Source organism: Hylobates moloch, unplaced genomic scaffold (assembly GCF_009828535.3).
Source record: "Hylobates moloch isolate HMO894 unplaced genomic scaffold, HMol_V3 SCAFFOLD_12, whole genome shotgun sequence".
Lineage (NCBI taxonomy): Eukaryota > Metazoa > Chordata > Mammalia > Primates > Hylobatidae > Hylobates > Hylobates moloch.
In genome coordinates, this window is record NW_026652287.1 from 40,339,751 (window position 1) to 40,360,348 (window position 20,598).

Sequence of the window (20,598 nt, forward strand, 5' to 3'; positions counted from 1 at the left end):
GTAGCTGGGACTACAGACGCATGCCACCATGCCCAGCTAATTTTTGTTTTATTGTTAGTGGAGACAGGGTCTTGCTATGTTGTCCAGGCTGATCTGAAACTCCTGGACACATGTAATCTTCCCACCTCAGCCTACCAGAGTGCTGGGATTGCAGGCATGAGCCACTGCACCTGGCCAAAAATATTCTTTTTTTTTTTTTTTTTTTTTTGAGATGGAGTTTCGCTCTGTCACCCAGGCTAGAGTACAGTGGCGCGATCTCGGCTCACTGCAACCTCCACCTCCAGGTTCAAGCAATTCTCCTGCCTCAGCCTCCCAACTAACTGGGATTATAGGCATGTGCCACCACGCCTGGCTGATTTTGTATTTTTTTTAGTAAAGACAGGGTTTCACCATGTTGGTCAGGCTGGTCTCGAACTCCTGACCTCAAGTGATCCACCCACCTCGGCCTCCCAAAGTGCTTGGGATTACAGGCATGAGCCACCACACCTGGCCCAGAAGTATTCTTAATAGAAATTAACACAAGAGAGGCTTGAGAAAAAAAAAAAATCTCATTATATACACCAGTTATATTTTGGGTTCTAGATACAGGGTTGAGAGCGTGAAATCCTCATTCAATGCCAATATAGCTGTTTAAATAAATAAATTATAAGATCATACACATGGCTAAGTAGGCAACATCACATGATTTTTCTCATCCTTGGAATCTGTATATTCAGTGCAGCAAATGATACACGTTTCTTTAACGTCTCTTGTGGTGTAAAGAGAAAGACATAGCGTTTCATTTCACTCGCTTCATTCAAGTTGTACCAGGACCACACAAGCTATTAGGCATGCTATCATGAATGAAACCTCAAGGCATCTGTTCCAGATCAGAGGTCAGCAAACGTTGTTCTGTAAAGGGCCAAAGTGTAAATATTTTGGCCATGGAATTCCTGTTTTAACTACTCAACCTGCCGTGTCGGGCATTTTTGTGCAGTCATAGATGATGAGTAGACAAATGAGTGTGGCTGCATGCCAATAAAACCGCATTTACAAAAACCGTGGGATTTGGCCTGAGGGCCATAGTTTGCTGACCCCTGTTCAGATGAAGAAGTCAGAATCTATGTAAATTTCTTAGCTGGGTGCAATGGTTCCTCATGCCTATAATCCCAGCACTTGGGAGGCCCAGGAGGGAAGACTGCTTGAGGCTAGGAGTTCAAGACCAGCCTAGGCAACATAGCAAGACGCTGTCTCTACAAAAAAAAAAAAAAAAAAAAAGTTTTAATTAGCCAGGCGTGGTGGTGACTGTCTGTGATCCCAGGTACCCAGGAGGCAGAGGCGAGCAGGTTGCTTGAGGCCAGGAATTCAAGACCAGCCTGGGCAACATAGCTAGACTCTGTCTCTCTCTACAAAAAAATTTTAAAAATTAGCTAGTCATGGTGGTGCCTGCCTGTGGTCCCAGTTTCTCAGGAGGCCAAGGCAGGAGGCTCACTTGAGGCCAGGAATTCAAGACCACCTGGGCAACATAGCGAGACTCTGTCTCTACAAACAAATTTTTAAATTAGCTGGGCATGGTGGCACCTGCCTGTGATTCCAGCTACTTGGGGAACCCAGGTGGGAGGACTGCTCCAGGCCATGACTTGGAGGCTGCAGTAAGCTAGGACTGAACCTCTGCACTCCAGCCTGGGTGACGGAGCAAAATCCTGTCTCTAAAAAGAAATAAAAATTGAAAAAAAAAAAAAAAGAGCTGGACAAGGTGGCTCATGCCTGTAATCCCAGCACTTTGGGAGGCTGAGGTGGGTGGATCTCTTGAGGTCAGGAGTTCGGGACCAGCCTGGCCAACGGGGTGAAACTCCATCTCTACTAAAAACAAAAACTAGCCAGGCGGGTTGGCACGTGCCTGTAATTCCAGCTACTGGGGAGGCTGAGACAGGAGAATCGCTTGAACCCAGGAGACGGAGGTTGTAGTGAGCCAAGATCGTGCCATTGCACACCAGCCTGGGCGAAGAAGTGAAAAAAAAAAAAAAAGTGAGCTGAGAGAAGATTAAAGGAAACACTGGCCCTCTGGGAAGAGAGCGCCAACATCTTAGCCCAGGTAGAAGGAGAAGAGAACAGTAAAACAGAAGAACCCAGGCTCAGGTGAGACAGGGGACGCAGCCTTCCAGGAGGGGGCATTGGCAGTGTCAAACCCAGAAGGGCCAAGTGAGGTGAGGCTGCAGGAGACGCAACTGGGAGATGAGAGATTAACTTTGAGAGCCATAGGTAAAGTGGCGGAGATGCAAGCCAGACGCCAAGGGCAGAACAGTGAGAAAAGAGTGAGGTGGAAAGGGTAGGGAGGACTGGCCGGGGGAAGCTGGACAGGGTAGAGGCTGGAGGTCAGTGGTGGGTAATGGGGATTGGGGGGTACTGGGTGTTTAGAGGCTGAAAAAGCATGTGGGTAAATGAAGATTCTTTTTTCTTTTTTTTTTTTTTTGAGACAGAGTCTCTCTCTGTTGCCCAGGCTGGAATGCATTGGTATGATCTCGGCTCACTGCAACCTCTGCCTCCCAGGTTCAAGCAATTCTCCTGCCTCAGCCTCCCAAGTAGCTGGGATTACAAGGACCCACCACTACGCCTGGGTAATTTTTGTATTTTTAGTAGAGACGGGGTTTCGCCATGTTGCCCAGGCTGGTCTCGAACTCCTGACCTCAGGGGATCCGCCCACCTCGGCCTCCCAAGGTGTTGGGATTACAGGCGTGAGCCAGTGCACCCGGCCAAGGATTCTTGAACAAAGAGAGGAGAAACAGCAAGAGCCCAGACGGGTAAATGTCTCAGACAGGGAAAAGGTTAACTCCTCCAGTGCCGTGCCTGGCAATGTCTGGAGACATCTGTGGTTGTCATGACCGGGGGGAAGGGGATCCTCCCAGGACCACGTGGGTGGAGACCAAGGTTGCAGCTCAACACTCTACATACAGGACAGCCCCCACCACCAGGAATGATCCAGCCCCAAATGTCAGCAGTGCCGAGATTGAGAGCTGTGCTTGAATTAAAGAGGAATGGAAGTCAAGGGTAGAGTGGGGCGACGTGGGGACCCCCGGGGACTCAGCCCACACCCTATGGTCTCTATGCATGAATGGGGAAGGGCAAGAAGCAGGTCTCCAGGAGAGAAGCAAAGAATAAAAATAACTGCAGAGGCCAGACACCGTGGCTCATGCCTGTGATCCCAGCACTTTGGGAGGCCAAGGCAGACAGATCGCTTGAAGCCAGGAGTTTGAGACCAGCCTGGACAAAATAGCAAGACTTCAGCTGTACACATTAAAGTAAAAATTAGCCAGGCAGGGTGGCGTGTGCCTGTGGTCCCAGCTACTAGGGAGGCTAAAATAGGAGGATGGCTTGCGTCCAGGAGGTCGAGGCTGCAGTGAGTCGTCATTGCCCAACTACACTCCAGCCTAAGCAACAGAGCAAGACCTCATCTCAAAAAATAATAAATAGATAGCTAGATAGATAGATACAAAAATCACACTAATTTTCCTCCACCCTTCATCCCAATCAAAATGCCATATTGGGCTGGGAGTGGTGGCTCACGCCTGTAATCCCAGGACTTTGGGAGGCTGAGGCAGGCAGATCACTTGAGGTCAGAAGTTTGAGACCAGCCTAACCAATATGGCAAAATCCCATCTCTACTAAAAATACGAAAATTAGCCAAGGGCGGTGACACACACCTGTAATCCTAGCTACTCAGGAGGCTGAGGCAGGAGATGCACTTGAACCTGAAAGGCGGAGGTTGCAGTGGGCAGTGAGCAAAGATCGTGTCACTGCACTCCAGCCCGGATGACAGAGTGAGACCTTGTCTCAAAAACAAAAACAAACAAAAGGCTGGGCACGGTGGCTCACGCCTGTAATCCCAACACTTTGGGAGGCTGAGGCGGGTGGATCACGAGATCAGGAGATCGAGACCATCCTGGCTAACACGGTGAAGCCCTGTCTCTACTAAAAATACAAAAAATAGGCCAGTTTTATGGAACACACCTGTAATCCAAGCTACTGGGGAGGCTGAGGCAGGAGAATCCCTTGAACCTGGGAGGTGGAGGTTACAGTGAGCTGAAATCATGCCACTGCACTCCAGCCTGGGTGACAGAGTAAGACTCCATCTTAAAAAAAAAAAAAAAAAAAGCCATATTGGTTGACACTAGAGATTAATGATCTGAAAAGTTCTTTGCCCCTCCCCAAGCCTTCAAGAGGCATCACAGCCCATTTATTTGATAGGATTTTGTTCACCATTACCCCAAGCATGGGGTGTATGGAGGCTCAGACTCAAAAGAACAAAGATTTGTTAAGAAACCATTGCTCTGCAGCCACACTAGCTAGATTCCAATCCCAGCCCTGCTGCCTGCTGGCCTCAAGCGAAGTTTTCTCACTTGTGAAAAGGGATGATTAAACTGCACCTCGTGGGGTTTTGCCGTGAGGATTAACTGAGATTATATATGCAAAGCGCATAGAACAGCACCTGCTGAGAGCTTGCTCTTATAATTCTTAGGAAGGTATTATGCAGAGAATAAGGAACTCCTTAAGATGATAAAGGAGCCCAGTACACCCAGGAATTCCACCACTTGTGCCCCACTGCAGAACAAATATTTACTGAACACCTACTATGTGCCAGGCACCATTCTGGGCTCTAGAAATGCAACGGTGAACAACAACAACAAACCATAAACCCCTGCCCATATGGAAGCCATAAATGTGCAAAGAAATAGTAAATCCATTTACTGACCCTGAAAGCCCAGGCACAGATCCACAATTAATTATCAAAGCTACAAGGAACAGAAGAGCAGGGAACCACACACACGCACACATAGAATCTGGCATAGTTCGAAACCACTCATCTTGGATTTTCTTTTCTTTTCTTTTCTTTTTTTGAGACAGAGTCTCGCTCTGTCGCCCAGTGGCACGATCTTGGCCCACTGCAAGCTCCGCCTCCTGGGTTTACGGCATTCTCCTGCCTCAGCCTCCCGAGTAGCTGGGACTACAGGCGCCCGCCACCATGCCCGGCTAATTTTTTCTATCTTTTAGTAGAGACGGGGTTTCACCGTGTTAGCCAGGATGGTCGCGATCTCCTGACCTCGTGATCCGCCCTGCCTCGGCCTCCCAAAGTGCTGGGCTTACAAGCGTGAGCCACCGCGCCCAGCCTTTTTTTTATTTTTTTTGAAACGAAGTCTCGCTCTGTCACCAGGCTGGAGTGCAGTGGCGCCATCTGAGCTCACAGCAACCTCCTCCTCCTGGGTTCAAGCAATTCTCCTGCCTCAGCCTCCCAAGTAGCTGGGCCTACAGGCGAACGCCACCAAACCCAGCTAATTTTTGTATTTTGAGCAGAGAAGGGAGTTTCACCATGTTGGCCATGATGGTCTCCATCTCCTGACCTCGTGATCCGTCCGCCTCAGCCTCCCAAAATGCTGAGATTACAGGCTTGAGCCACCGCAGCTGGCCAGATTTTCTTAACAAGAACCCAAACTAACAGCCACCCTTCATTGAGCACCTACTGTCTCCCAGGCACCTGGGGACGGGGCTGGCGGGGGCGGTGGGCGCGGGGCTTTTAGACATTATGTGATTAACAGAGTCGACTCAGCAAACCCGGTTGGTCCACTGTAGCACCTGATTTTACATGCACCCGGTTCCCCATCAATACATTTAAGAGCTTCAATTCCTTCCCTCCCTGACCCCTCCTCATCACGACTGATTTCCTTTTATGGAGAAATCTGAAACAGTAACCCAACAGATATTTTTAAAGCAGGGCCTTAGACCCCACAGTGGGAAACCCAGGCTATATTCTCTTAAATGACTGCGCCATCTTCATCCTACAACCCCAAAGGTGCCTGTTGTCAAGCCCAAGGAAGATGCTGCCCACACGTGGGAGAAGGGCCCATGGGGTCAGGGGGAACGAAAGGCTCACTCAAGGTCAAAGGCTCCTTCATGAAGGGCAGGGCTGAGAGGAGAGGAGGGGTCAAGGAGACAGCAGATAAGGGACAGTAGTCCAGATTCTTGGGCAGAACGGGACACAGAGAGGTTCAAGTCCTGGCTATGGCACTGATTTTAGGGCAAGGGAGTTATGCGTCCTATCTGAGCCTCAGTTTACTCCTCTGTGAAATGGGTGCATAAGTGTATCCGCCTCTGGGGGCCACTGTGACAGTCCAGAGAGATAAGATAGACCAGCCTGTGGCGTGCAGTGATACCAATTACAATAAACAGGGTAAAAAACCGCCACTACTTCTGCTACAATTGCTGCTGTTGCTAAGGCTTTAAAATTTGCCTCCGGACATCTGGAAACAGAACCCAAAAGGGTAAACACGGACCTAGAGTCCAGGGTGGCCACGGGCCTAGATCCAAGGTAGCTAGGTAGAGGGGGGTTCTGCAGTCCCTGACCCCAGGCAGCGTCACCCACCGGTGAGGCACTCAGGGCCCTTGGCTCTACCTACACCATATGCGCTCGGGGGACTTGGCTGTCCGGGGCTGTCCAGACTCAGTGACCCCACTTGCCGGCCGCGACCCAAAGAGGACGCGTGTAGTGTCTCCGGAGCGACTTGGGCTCGGAGGGGCCGGGGCACGGGTCGGAGGCGCGCTCCAGAGAGGCGCCCGCGGCGGGGCGGGCACTGGGGCAAGGTTCCTCGGGCTCAGGTCGGGCACGCGGGGCGCGGAGGCGCGAGCCGGGGCGGGCAAAGGCCAAGGTCACCGGCTTCCCGCCCCCCTACGCGAGGCAGGAGCTACCGTACCGGCCACCGCCCCCCGCCCCCGGGGAGGATTCTCAGTCCACAAGCGGGGGCTCGATTTTGGCTTGGATGGGGTCCTCTCCCCATCGCGGTGCTCCCCGCCCACGCCCGCGCCCCCAGACTCACCCTCTCCGGGGTACAGGTGGCCCGCGGCGCCCAATAGCAGCGCGGCCACCGCCACCAGCAGCGGCGCCGCCGCCGCCCCCCGCCGGCCCCCGGTGCCCATGGCTGCGGGAGCGCGGGGTCTCCTCCGATCAGAGCGCGGGGCGCTGGCCCGCGGGGGTCATGCTCCGAGGCGGCCACCCAAGAGGCGCTGGGGGCCGCGCGTCCTTCTCTTCCACGCCGGCGACCCGCGGGCCGCAGCCCCCTTGCCGGGCAGGGCCCAGAGGCAGCCCCGGGAAGGGCGCGCGCGGCTTCGCCAGCTACAAATACTGAGCGGAGGCCCTCGCGGTGGCCGCCCCGAACCCCCGGCCGCTGCGGCCCGGGCCCCGTCCCAGGATCTCGGGGCCCGGAACTCCGCGCTGCGCCCGGGACTGTCTCTCGGCTCTCGGCCCTGCGCGCTCTGGGTCGCAATCTGCGGGCTCCGGGACAGAGGGACGCGCGGACCGACGGACTAGCTGACTGGAGGGCGGGCACCTGAGCTGGCGGGTGGCGGGTGGACGGCGGGAGAGAGGGCTGCTCGGGCCCGTAAACAACGCGGCCCGTCAGCTGGGCCCCGTGCGGGCCGCGGGAAAAGGCGGCGCGGATCTGGCCTAGGAAGGGACTCTGCGCCCGGGAGAGGCCCAGGAGAGGGAGGGAAAGCTTGCAGGGGTGGGAGGTGCCGCCCGGCCCCGCCCCGCCCGCCTCCCCGCCTCCCCGCCTCCCCGTCTCCCCGCCTCCCTGTGCCGGGCCCCGCGCTGGAGGCCCTGGGCGCGCCAGGACTGAGAGGGCGCCCCAGATCCGCGCGCCCTACAGCCCTGAGTCTCCTCCAGTTTCAGACCCCCGGAGGCGCCCCACAGGCCCGACCCAGCGGCACAGATCCTTTCTCTACCATTTTGCTATTTTGTTCATAGTGGGCTTTGGAGGATTCCTGTTGACATTTTAAAAATATACTGCATTAAAATGTTTATTCTGGTGACTCGAGGTGGTTTTGGTCTCCTTCTTCTTCTTTTTTTTTTTTTTTTTTTTTGCACTCCCTTAAATTTTGCACCCCAGGCGAGTAGCGTCTCACTCGCCTTTCCCCAATCCGGGCCTGGCCAGCGACACTCGTCCCGGAGCGCGTGGGCGCCCCCAGATGTCCTGCCCGCGCGTGCGCCCCGGCCCAGGGGCGAGACCCAAGCCAGGCCCCTGGGGACAGCCACGTGCCCGCGCGCCCAGTGCACTCCCTGTGTTCAAGTTGGAGAAATGACACCTGGAAAAATGTGCAGACGCTTCTGAAAGGGCAAAGAAGACGCCAAAGAAGACGCCGGAGACCTCGAATAGGGCGCAGGTGGACATCTCTGATTTTCAGCAGACCAGCCTGCGTGTGTCTGAACGTCTAGCAACCACATTCACCAGCAAGGCAGGACAGCGGTTCCACCTACCTTACTGCAGGAGAGGAAGGGGCTTTCAGTATAGGAAAGCCAGAACTCAGTGGGAGGAGGGTTCCTCCACCCCTCACTCCTGTGTGGTCTTGGACCAGCGACTTTACTGTCTCTGGGCCAGTTTCACTTGTGTAATGGGTTTAATAACACCTGCATGCCAGATCTGGGGAGGTACCCGGGAAAGAAAACTTAAGAAAGCACCCAGCACAACCCTAGACCCAAGGCATTCATTCTTCTTTTATTCAATAAATAGTTTGCTAGGAGCTGGACCCTGTTCATGCAACAGGCCAAACCTATTCCTGCCTCCATGCCTTTGCCCCGGCACTTCCCTTGCCTGTAACACTCCAGGATGGCTTCATCTCTGCTCCAAAGGCCATCCCTAAGCATATTTTTGCAAGTCCTCCCCCCAGTTCCCTGTTTCCTTCTCTCTCCCTCTCTTTTTTTTTTTTTTTAAAGATGGAGTTTTTCTCTGTTGCCCAGGCTGGAGTACAATGGCCAGATCTCACTTCACTGCAACCTCACCTGCCTGGGTTCAAGCGATTCTCCTGCCTCAACCTCCCAAGCAACTGGGATTACAGGCATGCACCACCACACCCAGCTAATTTTTTGTATTTTTAGTAGAGATGGGATTTCACCATGTTGGCCTGGCTAGTCTTGAACTCCTGACCTCAGGTGATCCACCGGCCTTGGCCTCCCAAAGTGCTGGGATTACAGGCCTGAGCCACTGCACCTGGCCCCTTCTCTCTCATTTTCATACCATGCTTACCCCCTTTACCTGAAATTTTTTTTTTCTTTTCTTTCTTTTTTTTCCTTTTGACAGAATCTTGCTGTCACCCAGGCAGGAATGTAGTGGTGCAATCCTAGCTTACTGCAGCCTTGAACTCCTGGCCTCAAGCAATCCTCCTGCCTTGGCCTCCCAAGGTGCTAGGATTACAGGCATGCGCCACCTTGATTGGCCGTGAAATTCTTATTCGTTTTCTGTGTCTTCTCCCCTCCCCCTGAAGGCAGAAATCTTTTCGATCTTGTTTCACTGCTTAAACCCAGTGCCTGACATATCTGTTGCTTAATAAATATTTGTTGAGTGGGAGAATCAACAAGCAATAAGTAATAGGGGATTTTTCAGTAAGCAAAATAAACATGACCCATTTCCTTATGGAGTTCACAACGGAGCCAGGGAGACAGCCCTTAAAATAATTGAGTGTGTGATGAGTTGAGGGGCATGGGAAGTGCATAGGGAGGGGTTTGCTGAGGACATGGGGTTTTTTGTTTGTTTGTTTGTTTTTTGACAGATCTTACTCTGTCGCCCAGGCTGGAGTGCAGTGGCACGATCTTGGCTCACTGCAACCTCTGCCTCCCAGGTTCTAGCAATTCTCCTGCCTCAGCCTCCAGAGTAGCTGGGATTACAGGTGCATACCACCACGCCCAGCTAATTTTTTTATTTTTAGTAGAGACGGGGTTTCACCACATAGGACAGGCTGGTCTTGAACTCCTGACCTCAAGAGATCGGCCTGTCTCTGCCTCCCTAAGTGCTGGGATTACAGACACGTGAGCCACCGCACCTGACTGAGAACGTGGTTTCGAGCTTAAGTCTGAAAATGAAGAGGAGCCAGCCTAGGGAAGCCACAGGGATGTGTTTCAGGTAGGGGGAAGGCATGAGCAAAGTCCCAGAGGAGGGTGGGCAAGGCATTCTTGCAACTGAACCAGGCACTCACTGTAGCTGTAGAAAAAGAGGAGGAGAAAGTGAAGCCATGGGTAAGAGCTGCAGTGGGCTCTTGAACAACATGAGTTTGAACCGTACACGTCTTTCTGTTTTGTTTTTGTTTTTGTTTTTGTTTGAAGCAGAGTCTCGCTCTGTCACCCCAGCTGGAGTGCAGTGGAGCAATCTCAGCTCACTGCAACCTCCACCTCCTGGGTTCAAGTGATTCTCCTGCCTCAGCTTCTCAAGTATCTGGGACTACAGGCAAGCGCCACTACACCCGGTTAATTTTTGTATTTTTAGTACAGACGGGGTTTCACTATGTTGGCCAGGCTGGTCTCGAACTCCTGACCTCAGGTGATCTGATCAGCCTCCCAAAGTGAGGTCATCTTTTAAACAGAATGTTGTTCAGTAAATATATTGGAAACATTTTTAGAGATTCGTAACAGTTTGAAAAGACTTGCAGATGAATTGGTAGCCAAGAAATATAAAAAAAATTAAGTTAGGTATGTCATGAATGCATAAAATTGCATAAAATGTATGTAGATACTAGTCTGTTTTGTTTGTTTTGTTTTTTCTTTTTTTTTTTTTTTTTTTTGGAGACAGAGTCCTACTCTGTTGCCCAGGCTGGAGTGCAGTGGCTCGATCTCGGCTCACTGCAAGCTCACCATGCCCGGCTAATTTTTTGTATTTTTAGTAGAGACGGGGTTTCACCATGTTAGCCAGGATGGTCTTGACCTCCTGACCTCATGATCTGCCCCCCTTGGCCTCCCGATACTAGTCTGTTTTATTATTTTTGTTATTATTTTCTTTTAGAGACAGGGTCTTGCTCTGTTGCCCAGGCTGGAGAGCAGTGGCCCAATCATGGCTCACTGTAACCTCCAACTCCTGGGTTCAAGCGATCCTCCTGGCAAGCACCAACACACCCGGCTAATTTTTTTACTTTTTATAGAGACGAAGTCTCACCATGTTGCCCAGGCTGGTCTCAAACTCCTGAACTCAAGTGATCCTCCCGCCTCTACCTCCCAAAGTGCCGAGATTACAGGCATAAGCCACCATGCCCAGCCCTATTTTATCATTTGCTAGCATAAAATATACACAAATCTGTTACAAAAAGTTAAAATGTATTAAAACGTACACACACACTTACAAATCATACGTGGTGTTTTGTTTTTTGTTTGTTTGTTTGTTTGAGACGGAGTCTCGCTCTGTCACCCAGGCTGGAGTGCAGTGGCGCAATCTCGGCTCACTGCAAGCTCCGCCTCCCGAGTTCGCGCCATTCTCCTGCCTCAGCCTCTCCGAGTAGCTGGGACTACAGGCGCCCGCCACCACGCCCGGCTAATTTTTTGTATTTTTGGTAGAGACGGGGTTTCACCGTGGTCTCGATCTCCTGACCTCGGGATCCAGGGATCCACCCGCCTCGGCCTCCCAAAGTGCTGGGATTACAAGCGTGAGCCACCGCGCCCGGCCAACATACGTGGTGTTATTCCAAGTCAAGAGAAATGTCAATAAACGTAAAGATGCAGCATTCAATCATAACTGCATAAAATTAACTATAGAATATATTGTGTTAATGTAACAATTTCATAGCCACTTCCTGTTGCTACCGGAGTGAGTGCAAGTGTTTCAAGTATCCGCTTAAAATGTCATGTTACATTAATTATCTCCCTGTGGGCAGTTCGCCTCTCCAGGAAATTGTGCCCCAGTAAAAAGGGATCTCTTGGCGGTTCCCGCATATTTTTCACTGTGTTTAGTGCAATACCGTAAACATTGAATAACATCATGAGACCCACGTAAAGTGCCACTAGTGATGCTGGGAATGCTCCCAAGAAGCAGAGAAAAGTCAGGACAGGACAAGAAAAAGTTGAATTGCTTGCTACGTAACAAAAATTGAGCTCTACAGCTGCGGTCGTCCACTTCAGACAGACAATTCATCTTGTAAACAAATTTATGGCATTGATAAATATTGTAGCGTTCTGTAACTGTAAATGTATTTTCTCTTCCTTGTGATTTTCTTTTTTTTTTTTTTCTTTTTGGAGACAGGGTTCCACTCTGCTGCCCAGGCTGGAGTGCAGTGGCACCATCAGGGCTCACTGCAGCCTCTACCTCCTGACTTCAGGTGATCCTCCTGCCTCAGCCTCCCAGGGAGCTGGGATTACAGGCACGTGCCACCATGCCCAGCTGTGATGTTTTTAAATAACATTTTCTCTTCTCTAACTTGCTTTATTGTAAGACTATAGTGTGTAGAGGCTGGGCACCGTGGTTCACTCCCAGCACTTTGCAAGACAGAGGGAGGCGGATCACTTGAGGTCAGGAGTTCGAGACCAGCCTGGCCACATTACAAAACCCCGTATGCACTAAAAATACAAAAATTAGCCAGGCGTGGTGGCATGTGCCCGTAATTCCAGCTACTCTGGAGGACTGAGGCATGAGAATTACTTGAACCCAAGACGCAGAGGTTGCAGTGAGCCCAGATCATGCTACTAGCGCACTTCAGCCTAGGTGATGCGGTAAGACTCTATCTCAAAATAATAATAATAATAATAATAAAGTAAGAAAGAAATAAATACAGTATGTAATACTTGTAATATACAAAATGCCTGTTAATCGGCTGTTTATGTTATTGCTAAGTCTTCAGGTCAACAGCAGGCTATAAGTAGTTAAGTTTTCAGGGAGTCAAAAGTTATATTCAGATTTTCAACTCTGTAGGGGTGAATTGGCACCAGTAGCCACAACACTATTGAAAGGTCAACTATAAAAAGTGCAGAACTTAGAATATGCCATATTAAGGTTTGCTTTGGGGCTGGGTATGGTGGCTCATGCTTGTAATCATAATCCCAGCACTTTGGGATGCCAAGGTGGGTGCATCACTTGAGCCCAGGAGTTTGAGACCAGCCTGGGCAACAAGGCAAAACCCTGTCTCTACCAAAAATACAAAAAAATAGCCAGGCATGGTGGTGGGTGCCTGTAGTCCCAGATACTCAGGAGGCTGAGGTAGGAGGATCGCTTGAGCCCAGGAGACAGAGGCTGCAGTGAGCTGAGATCGCCCCACAGCACTCCAGCCTAAGCAACAGAGGGAGACTCCACCTCAAAAAAAAAAAAAAAAAAAAAAAAAAAGATTTGCCTCTCCATGATACTAAAAATGCGTTTGGTAAACTTCACAGCCATTCAGATATGAAACCATAAGACTTTATGATATGAAAATTTTATTTTATAATTTCAGACTGAGGAAAGTTTCTCCAAGCCAGACGTGAATCCCAAGTTTAACTTTGTAAAATAACAAACTTGGCTATGTAGAAATTAAGATTATATGAATAGCCAAAAAAAAAAAAAGTCTCATATATCAAGTCAAAAGACAGATTTTTAAAGAAATTTTTCTTGGCCAGGTGTAGTGGCTCACGCCTGTAATCCCAGAACTTTGGGAGGCCAAGGCAGGTGGATCACTTGAGGTCAGGAGTTTGAGACCAGCCTGACCAACATGGTGAAGCCCCATCCCTACTAAATACAAAAAATTAGCTGGGCATGGTGATGCATGCCTGTAATCCCAGCTACTTGAGAGGCTGAGGCAGGAGGCTCGCTTTAACCCGGGAGGCAGAGGTTGCAGTGAGCCAAGATCGTGCCATTGCACTCCAGCCTGGGAAACAAGAGCAAAACTCCCATCTCAAAAAAGAAAAGAAAAAAAAAAGAAAAAATTTTCTGTTGATGCATAACAGATGTACATAGTTTTGGGGTACATGTGATAATTTAATGCATTCATATAATTTGTAAAGATCAAATCAGTGCACTTGGGATATCCATCAACTTAAATATTTGTCTTTATGTTAGAAACAGTCAAATTCTTCTCTTCTAGCTATTTTGAAATATTCAATAGGCTATTGTAAACTATAGTCACCCTACTGATCTAACAAACACTGTCTTATTTCTTCTATCAAATTGTACATTTCTACCTAGTAATCAACTTCTCTTCATCTCCTTCTTTCTCCTACCCTTCCTGGTAACCAACAATCTACTCTCTACCTTTTTTTTTTTTTTTTTTTTGAGATGGAGTCTTGCTCTGTCGCCCAGGCTGGAGTGCAGTGGCGCTATCTCCGCTCACTGCAAGCTCCACCTCCTGGGTTCACGCCATTCTCCCGCCTCAGCCTCCGGAGTAGCTGGGACTACAGGCGCCCGCCACCGAGTCCGGCTAATGTTTTATATTTTTAGTAGAGATGGGGTTTCACCATGGTCTCGATCTCCTGACCTTGTGATCCGCCCGCCTCAGCCTCCCAAAGTGCTGGGATTACAGTCGTGAGCCACTGCTTCTGGATACTGTCTATCTTTGTGAGATCCACTTCTTTTTTTTTTTTTTTTTTTTTTGAGACAAAGTCTCGCTCTGTCACCCAGGCTACAGTGCAGCGGTGCGATCTTGGTTCACTGCAACCTTCACCTCCTGGGTTCAAGCGATTCTCCTGCCTCAGAGTAGCTGGGACTACCGGTGCCAGCCACCACGTCCAGTTAAATTTTTGTATTTTTAGTAGATATAGGGTTTTACCATGTTGGCCAGGCTGGTCTCAAATTCCTGACCTCAAGTGATCCATCCACCTCGGCCTCCCAAAGTGCAGGGATTACAGGCATGAGCCACTGTGCCCGTCCGAGATCCACTTTTTTAGCTCCCACATAGGAGTGAGAACATGTGATATTTGTCCAAAAGACAGACGTTTTAAGTGAGGAAAGTATATGCGACAGATAAGTCTGGGCAACATAGCGAGACCATGTCTCTACAAAGAATGTGAAAATTAGCTGAGTGTGGTAATGTGCACGGATCGTCCCAGCTACATGGGAGGCTGAAGTGGGAGGATAGCTGGAGCCCAGGAATTCGAGGCTGCCGTGAGCTATGATTGCACCACTGCACTCCAGCCTGGACAACAGAGCAAGACCCTGTCTCAAGAAAAAAAAAAAAAAAGCATAAGGGTCAGAAATGAGAATTTTTTTTTTGTACAAATTTAAGTGCCACAAGTGCAATTTTGTCACACGGATATATTGCATCATGGTGAAGCCTGTGCTTCTGGTGCATCCATTACCCAAATAACATACATTGTGCCCCAGAAATTTAAAATGAAAGACTAAGAGAGCTTTCTGGGAGAATTGAAATATACCTCCTTGTTTTTGTTTATTATAGTAAAATACACATAACACAGAATTTATGATTTTAACCATTTTAAAGTGTACGACTCAGGGATTTCAGTATATTCACGATGTTGTACAACCGTTGTCACCATCTCGTTCCAAAATGTTTTCATCACCCCAAACGGAAACCCTGTCCCCATTGTTATTCACTCCCCACCTCCCCTCCCCAGCCCCAGGCATCCACTAATCCACCTCCTATCTCTGTGGACTTGCCTGTTCTGCAAACTCCATATAAATGGAGCAATATAATATGCGAGCTTTGGGGACTAGCTACTTTTATTCGGCATAATGTGTTCAAAGTTCATCCTTGTCGTTGCCTGAACCAGTGCTTTATTCCTTTTTACGGCTGAATGATATTCCATCATTCCTTAGAGTTTGAATGATCAGACCCATTCCACACTCCTATTTTGAACTCATGCTTATTTATTTATTTATATATTTATTTATTGAGACAGGGTCTCACTCTTGTTGCTCAGGCTGGAGTGCAGTGGCGTTATCTCGGCTCACTGCAGCCTCCACCTCCTTGGTTCAAGCGATTCTCCTGCTTCAGCCTCCCAAGTAGCTGGGATTACAGGAATGCACTACCATGCCCGGCTAATTTTTGTATTTTTTGGTAGAGACAGGGTTTTGTCATGTTGGCCAGGCTGGTCTCCAACTCCTGACCTCAAGTGATCCTCCCACCTTGGCCTCCCAAAAGTGCTGTGATTACAGGCGTGAGCCACTGTGCCCAAAAAAACCCATGCTTTTTGAAGCCTGCAATGTGAAAGTGCAAACCACGATAGTCAATAATAATTTTATTGTACTTTTTTATTAATTAATTAATTTTTTTTGAGACAGAGTCTCACTCTGTAGCCCAGGCTGGAGTGCAGTGGTGCCATCTCGGCTCACTGCAACCTCCGCCTCCCAGGTTCAAGCGATTCTCCTGCCTCACCCTCCTGAGTAGCTGGGATTACAGGTGCCCACGACCACACCCAGCTAATTTTTGTATTTTTGTATTTTTAGTATAGATGGGGTTTCACCATGTTGGCCAGGCTGGTCTCCAACTCCTGACCTCAAGTGATCTGCTGGGCTCAGCCTCTGAAAGTGTTGGGATTACAGGCGTGAGCCAGCACGCCCGGCTTAATTGCACATTTAAAAATAACTAAAAGAGTATAACTGGATTGTTTGTCACACAAAGGATAAATGCTTGAAGGGATGGAGACCCCATTCTCCATGAATTGATGATTACACATTGCATGCCTGTGTCAAAACATCTCATGTACTCTGTAAATATAATCAACCACTATGTACCCACAAAAATTAAAAACACAAACTTTAAAAGAAGTGCAACCCACAGGAATTTCTGGGCGATGAGCTTCCTCCAGTTTCTTATGCTTCCAGGGCCAGGATCAGAATTGAGGCTTCATGTTAAAGAGTCTCAGAGAGCATAGATATTACCTGGGCTCAACATATAAAACTCTTAGAAAATGATTGGGAGAGCCAGGCGCGGTGGCTCACGCCTGTAATCCCAGCACTTTGGGAGGACAAGGAGGGTGGACCACCTGAGGTCAGGAGTTCAAGACCAGACCAGCCTGGGCAAGATGGTGAAACCCCATCTCTACTAAAAATACAAAAATTAGCTGGGTGTGGTGGCATGAGGCTGTAATATAAGCTATTCAGGAGGCTGAGGCAGGAGAGTCACTTGAGCCCAGGAGGCAGAGGTTGCAGTGAGCCAGGATTGTGCCATTGCACACCAGCCTGGGCTACAGAGCGAGACTCCATCTCAAAATAAATAAATAAATAAAATGATTGAGAGGCCAAGGCGGGTGGATCGCTTGAGTTCAGGAGTTCAAAACCAGCCTGGGCAACATGGTGAAACCCTGCCTCTACAAAAAGTACAAAAATTGCCACTGCACTCCAGCCTGAATGACAAAGTGAGACCCTGTCTCAAAAAAGAAAGAAAGACAGAGAGAGAAAGGAAGAGAGAGAGAGAGAGAAAAAGAAAGAAAGAGAGAAGAGACAGAGAGAGAAAGAGATAGAAAAAAGGAAATCAAAGGAAGGGGAGGGGGGAGGAGAACGGGACAGGGAAGGGAGGGGGACGGCAGCGGGAGGGGAGGAGAGGGAAGAAGGGAAGGGGAGGGGAGGGGAGGGGAGGGAAGGGAAGGGAAGGGAAGGGCTTCTATGCCTCTATGTCAAACTATTTGTGCCTCAATCAGGCAAAGAATATAAAGGAAGTATTACCAATTTCTCTGGAGATACTGGCGCAATGATCTTTGCTTCTCTCTCTTCCCATTTCCCTCTCCTCTGCACTTTTCAAGAAAGACGAAGACAAAATTTATGTAAAATATTCTCATTTCTCAAAAGCATTTCTTGGATTTGTTTTGCAAATGTACAAGACCCTTTCCCACTGGCTGAGAGAGGTAGTTAACTGAGTGTAGGTAGAAAATTATTATGTAAAATTTTATAAGTAAAGTCAAATTATTTTTGCAACATAAACACTGAAAAGATATTCAGTGAAACACTGTCATGTTTCAAGAAAAGACCAAGCTACATCTACATGTCCTGAGATGAGAACTTCCTATATATATATATAACTACCTAAAAAAAATTAAATACAGAACCATGTACCTGAAACACTATCATTTGCATTTTAAAGGGGGGTGAGGTGCAGCCACGCACACTAACCTATACGCATTCACAGATGTTTCCAGAATCTTGAAGTACGTCTCCAAAAACACAGTCAAAACTGGCAATCTTTTTTGGTCTGTTTGAAGAGTTTTAACCATGTATATTAATTTCCTTTTTAAAACACAGCATGAGACAGCTACATTTTTTTTTTTTTTCAGGACACCATCACCATAGCTACAAAGTGACATAAAATAAAATACGAAGAGAGCCGGGCGTAGTATGCTCTGCCTGTAGTCCTGGCTACTCCGGAGGCTGAGGCGGAAGGATCGCTTGAGCCCGGGAGTTCAAGGATATAGAGAAGCATGTTACTGCCTCTGAATACCACTGTATTCCAGCCTGGTTGACATAGGGAGACCCCACCTCCTAAAAAAAAAAAAAAAAAAAAAAAAAAAAAACACTTAGAAAAACATTTAACAGCAATGGCTCTGACCTAAATTTTTAAAAAAACTAATGCTTTATAACTTGAATAAAGAAAGAAATGTGCCTTATTATTTCTGGGAAAAAGAACAGAATATTGGAGGCCAGGCACAGTGGCTCATGCCTGTAATCCCAGAGCTTTGGGAGTCCCAGGCAAGACGATCACATGAGGCCAGGAGTTCAAGACCAGCCTGGGCAACATAGCAAGACCCTGCCTCTACAAAAAGTTTTAAAAATTAGCCAGGCATGGTGGCACCCACCTGTTGACCCAGCTATTCAGGAGGCCCAGACGAAAGAATCACCTGAGGCCAGGAGTTCAAGACCAGACCTAGCAACATAGCAAGACCCTGTCTCTACAAAAAGAATTGTAAAAATTAGCTGAATGTGGTGGTGCCTGCCTGTGGTCCCAGCTACTCCAGAGGCAGAGGCGGTAGGATCACTTGAGTCCAGGAGTTCAAGGCTGCAGTTAGCTATAATTGTATCATTGCACTCCAGCCTGGGCGACAGAGCCACATCTTGTCTCAAAAAAAAAACCAAAAAACTTCAAAATCTATACCTAAAAGGGTATAGAAAAACTATTCTGAAGTTCATCCGGCATAGGGTTTCTCAACCTCAGGGATATGGACACTGAGGCATGGATAATTCTTTGTTGTGGAAGGCTATCCTGCACATTGTAGAATGTTTGTATTTGTGTGTGTGTGTGTGTGTGTGACCGAGTCTGGCTCTGTCACCCAGGCTGGACTACAGTGGCACAATCTCTGCTCACTGCAACCTCCACCTCCCGAGTTCAAGTGATTCTTCTGCCTCAGTCTCCCGAGAAGCTGGGATTACAGGTGCCCACCACCGTGTCTGCCTAATTTTGTTGTGTTTTTAGTAGAGACAGAGTTTCACCATGTTGGCCAGGCTGATCTCGAACCCCTGACCTCAAGTGACCAGGAGCATGGACTCACATCCCAGTTCTGCTGCTAGACCAAGATGTTTGGCCAAGACCAAGTAGAGTACCTCAACCACTAGCTTTTTCTCCAGAAAAACTCTCTTGTGGCTGTGAACTGCCTCCATCAACCCAATCACCAATCCCAGACCCTGGATGTCCACCACAAGACCCACTGCCCACTCTGCCCTCTGAACACCTCTCTACCTGCTTCCTTCACTTTCAGTTCTTTCTTATTTATTTATTTTTGAGATTAAATCTTGCTATGTTGCCCAGGCTGGGGTGCAGTGGCACGTTCTTGGCTCACTGCAACCTCCTCCTCCCAGGTTCAAGCGTTTCTCCTGACTCAGCCTCCTGAGTAGCTGGGACCACAAGCATGCACCACCACGCCCAGCTAATGTTTGTATTTTTAGTAGAGATGAGGTTTTACCATGTTGGCCAGGCTGGTCTTGAACCCCTGACCTCGTTATCTGCCTGCCTTGGCCTCCCAAACTGCTGGGATTGCAGGTGTGAGCCACTGCACACGGCCCTCCTTTTCATTTTTTTAAAAACAGGGTCTCAATCTGTCTCCCAGGCTGGAGTGCAGTGGCACAAGCTTAGCTCACAGCAACCTCCGTCTCCGAGGTTCAAACGATTCTCCTGCCTCACCTTCCCAAGTAGCTAGGACTGCAGGTGTGCACCAACACCCCCAGCTAATTTTTGTATTTTTAGTAGAGACGAGTTTTCACCATGTTTGCCACACTGGTCTTGAACACCTGACCTCAGGTGATCCACCCACCTCAGCCTCCTAAAGTGCTGGGATTACAGGTGCGAGCCACTGTGCCCAGCCCCATCTAACTTCTTAAATCACCTTGCCTTGTTACCTGTCAGAGGAAGACATTTCTACTCCCTGCCCTCTCTGAGATGCTCTAGTTGCATTAAAGCAATCATAAAAGTCCATGCTTTCATTACGTGCAATAGCTCAAAACTAGAAGCAACCCAGATTTTTATCAACAGGTGAATGGATAAATCAACAGTGATATAACCATGCCATGGATCACTGCTTCACAATAAAAAGGAAGGAACTATTGATACATCCAACAATAGGGATGTATCTCAAAATAATTCTGCTGACTTAGAAGAAGTCAGGCCATAAAAAAATGCTTGGTACATGATTCCAGAAAATCTTAGAAATTCTGCTGACTTAGAAGAATCCAGGCCAAAAAAAAAAAAAAAATGCATGGTACATGATTCCATTTCCATTGCCTGTAATCCCAGGACTTTGGGAGGCCGAGGTGGGTGGATCACGAGGTCAGGAGATCGAGACCATCCTGGCCAACATGGTGAAACCCCCGTCTCTAGTAAAACTACAAAAATTAGCTGAGTGTGGTGGCAGGCACCTGTAATCACAGCTACTCGGGAGGCTGAGGCAGAAGAATCGCTTGAACCCGGTAGGTGGAG

The 20,598-nt window shown here is 48.6% G+C and overlaps 1 protein-coding gene across 1 annotated transcript in view; it reads right to left on the bottom strand.

Annotated features, from left to right (window-relative positions):
* INSR (insulin receptor) overlaps positions 1-7,455 on the bottom strand; it is a 169,187-nt gene extending 161,732 nt beyond the window's left edge. Inside the window, exon 1 of the mRNA XM_058425747.1 lies at positions 6,846-7,455. Coding sequence (XP_058281730.1) covers positions 6,846-6,945 — 100 coding nt within the window. The 5' untranslated portion in view covers positions 6,946-7,455. The remainder of the gene's footprint in view (positions 1-6,845) is intronic.
* Positions 7,456-20,598: the final 13,143 nt, after the last annotated feature.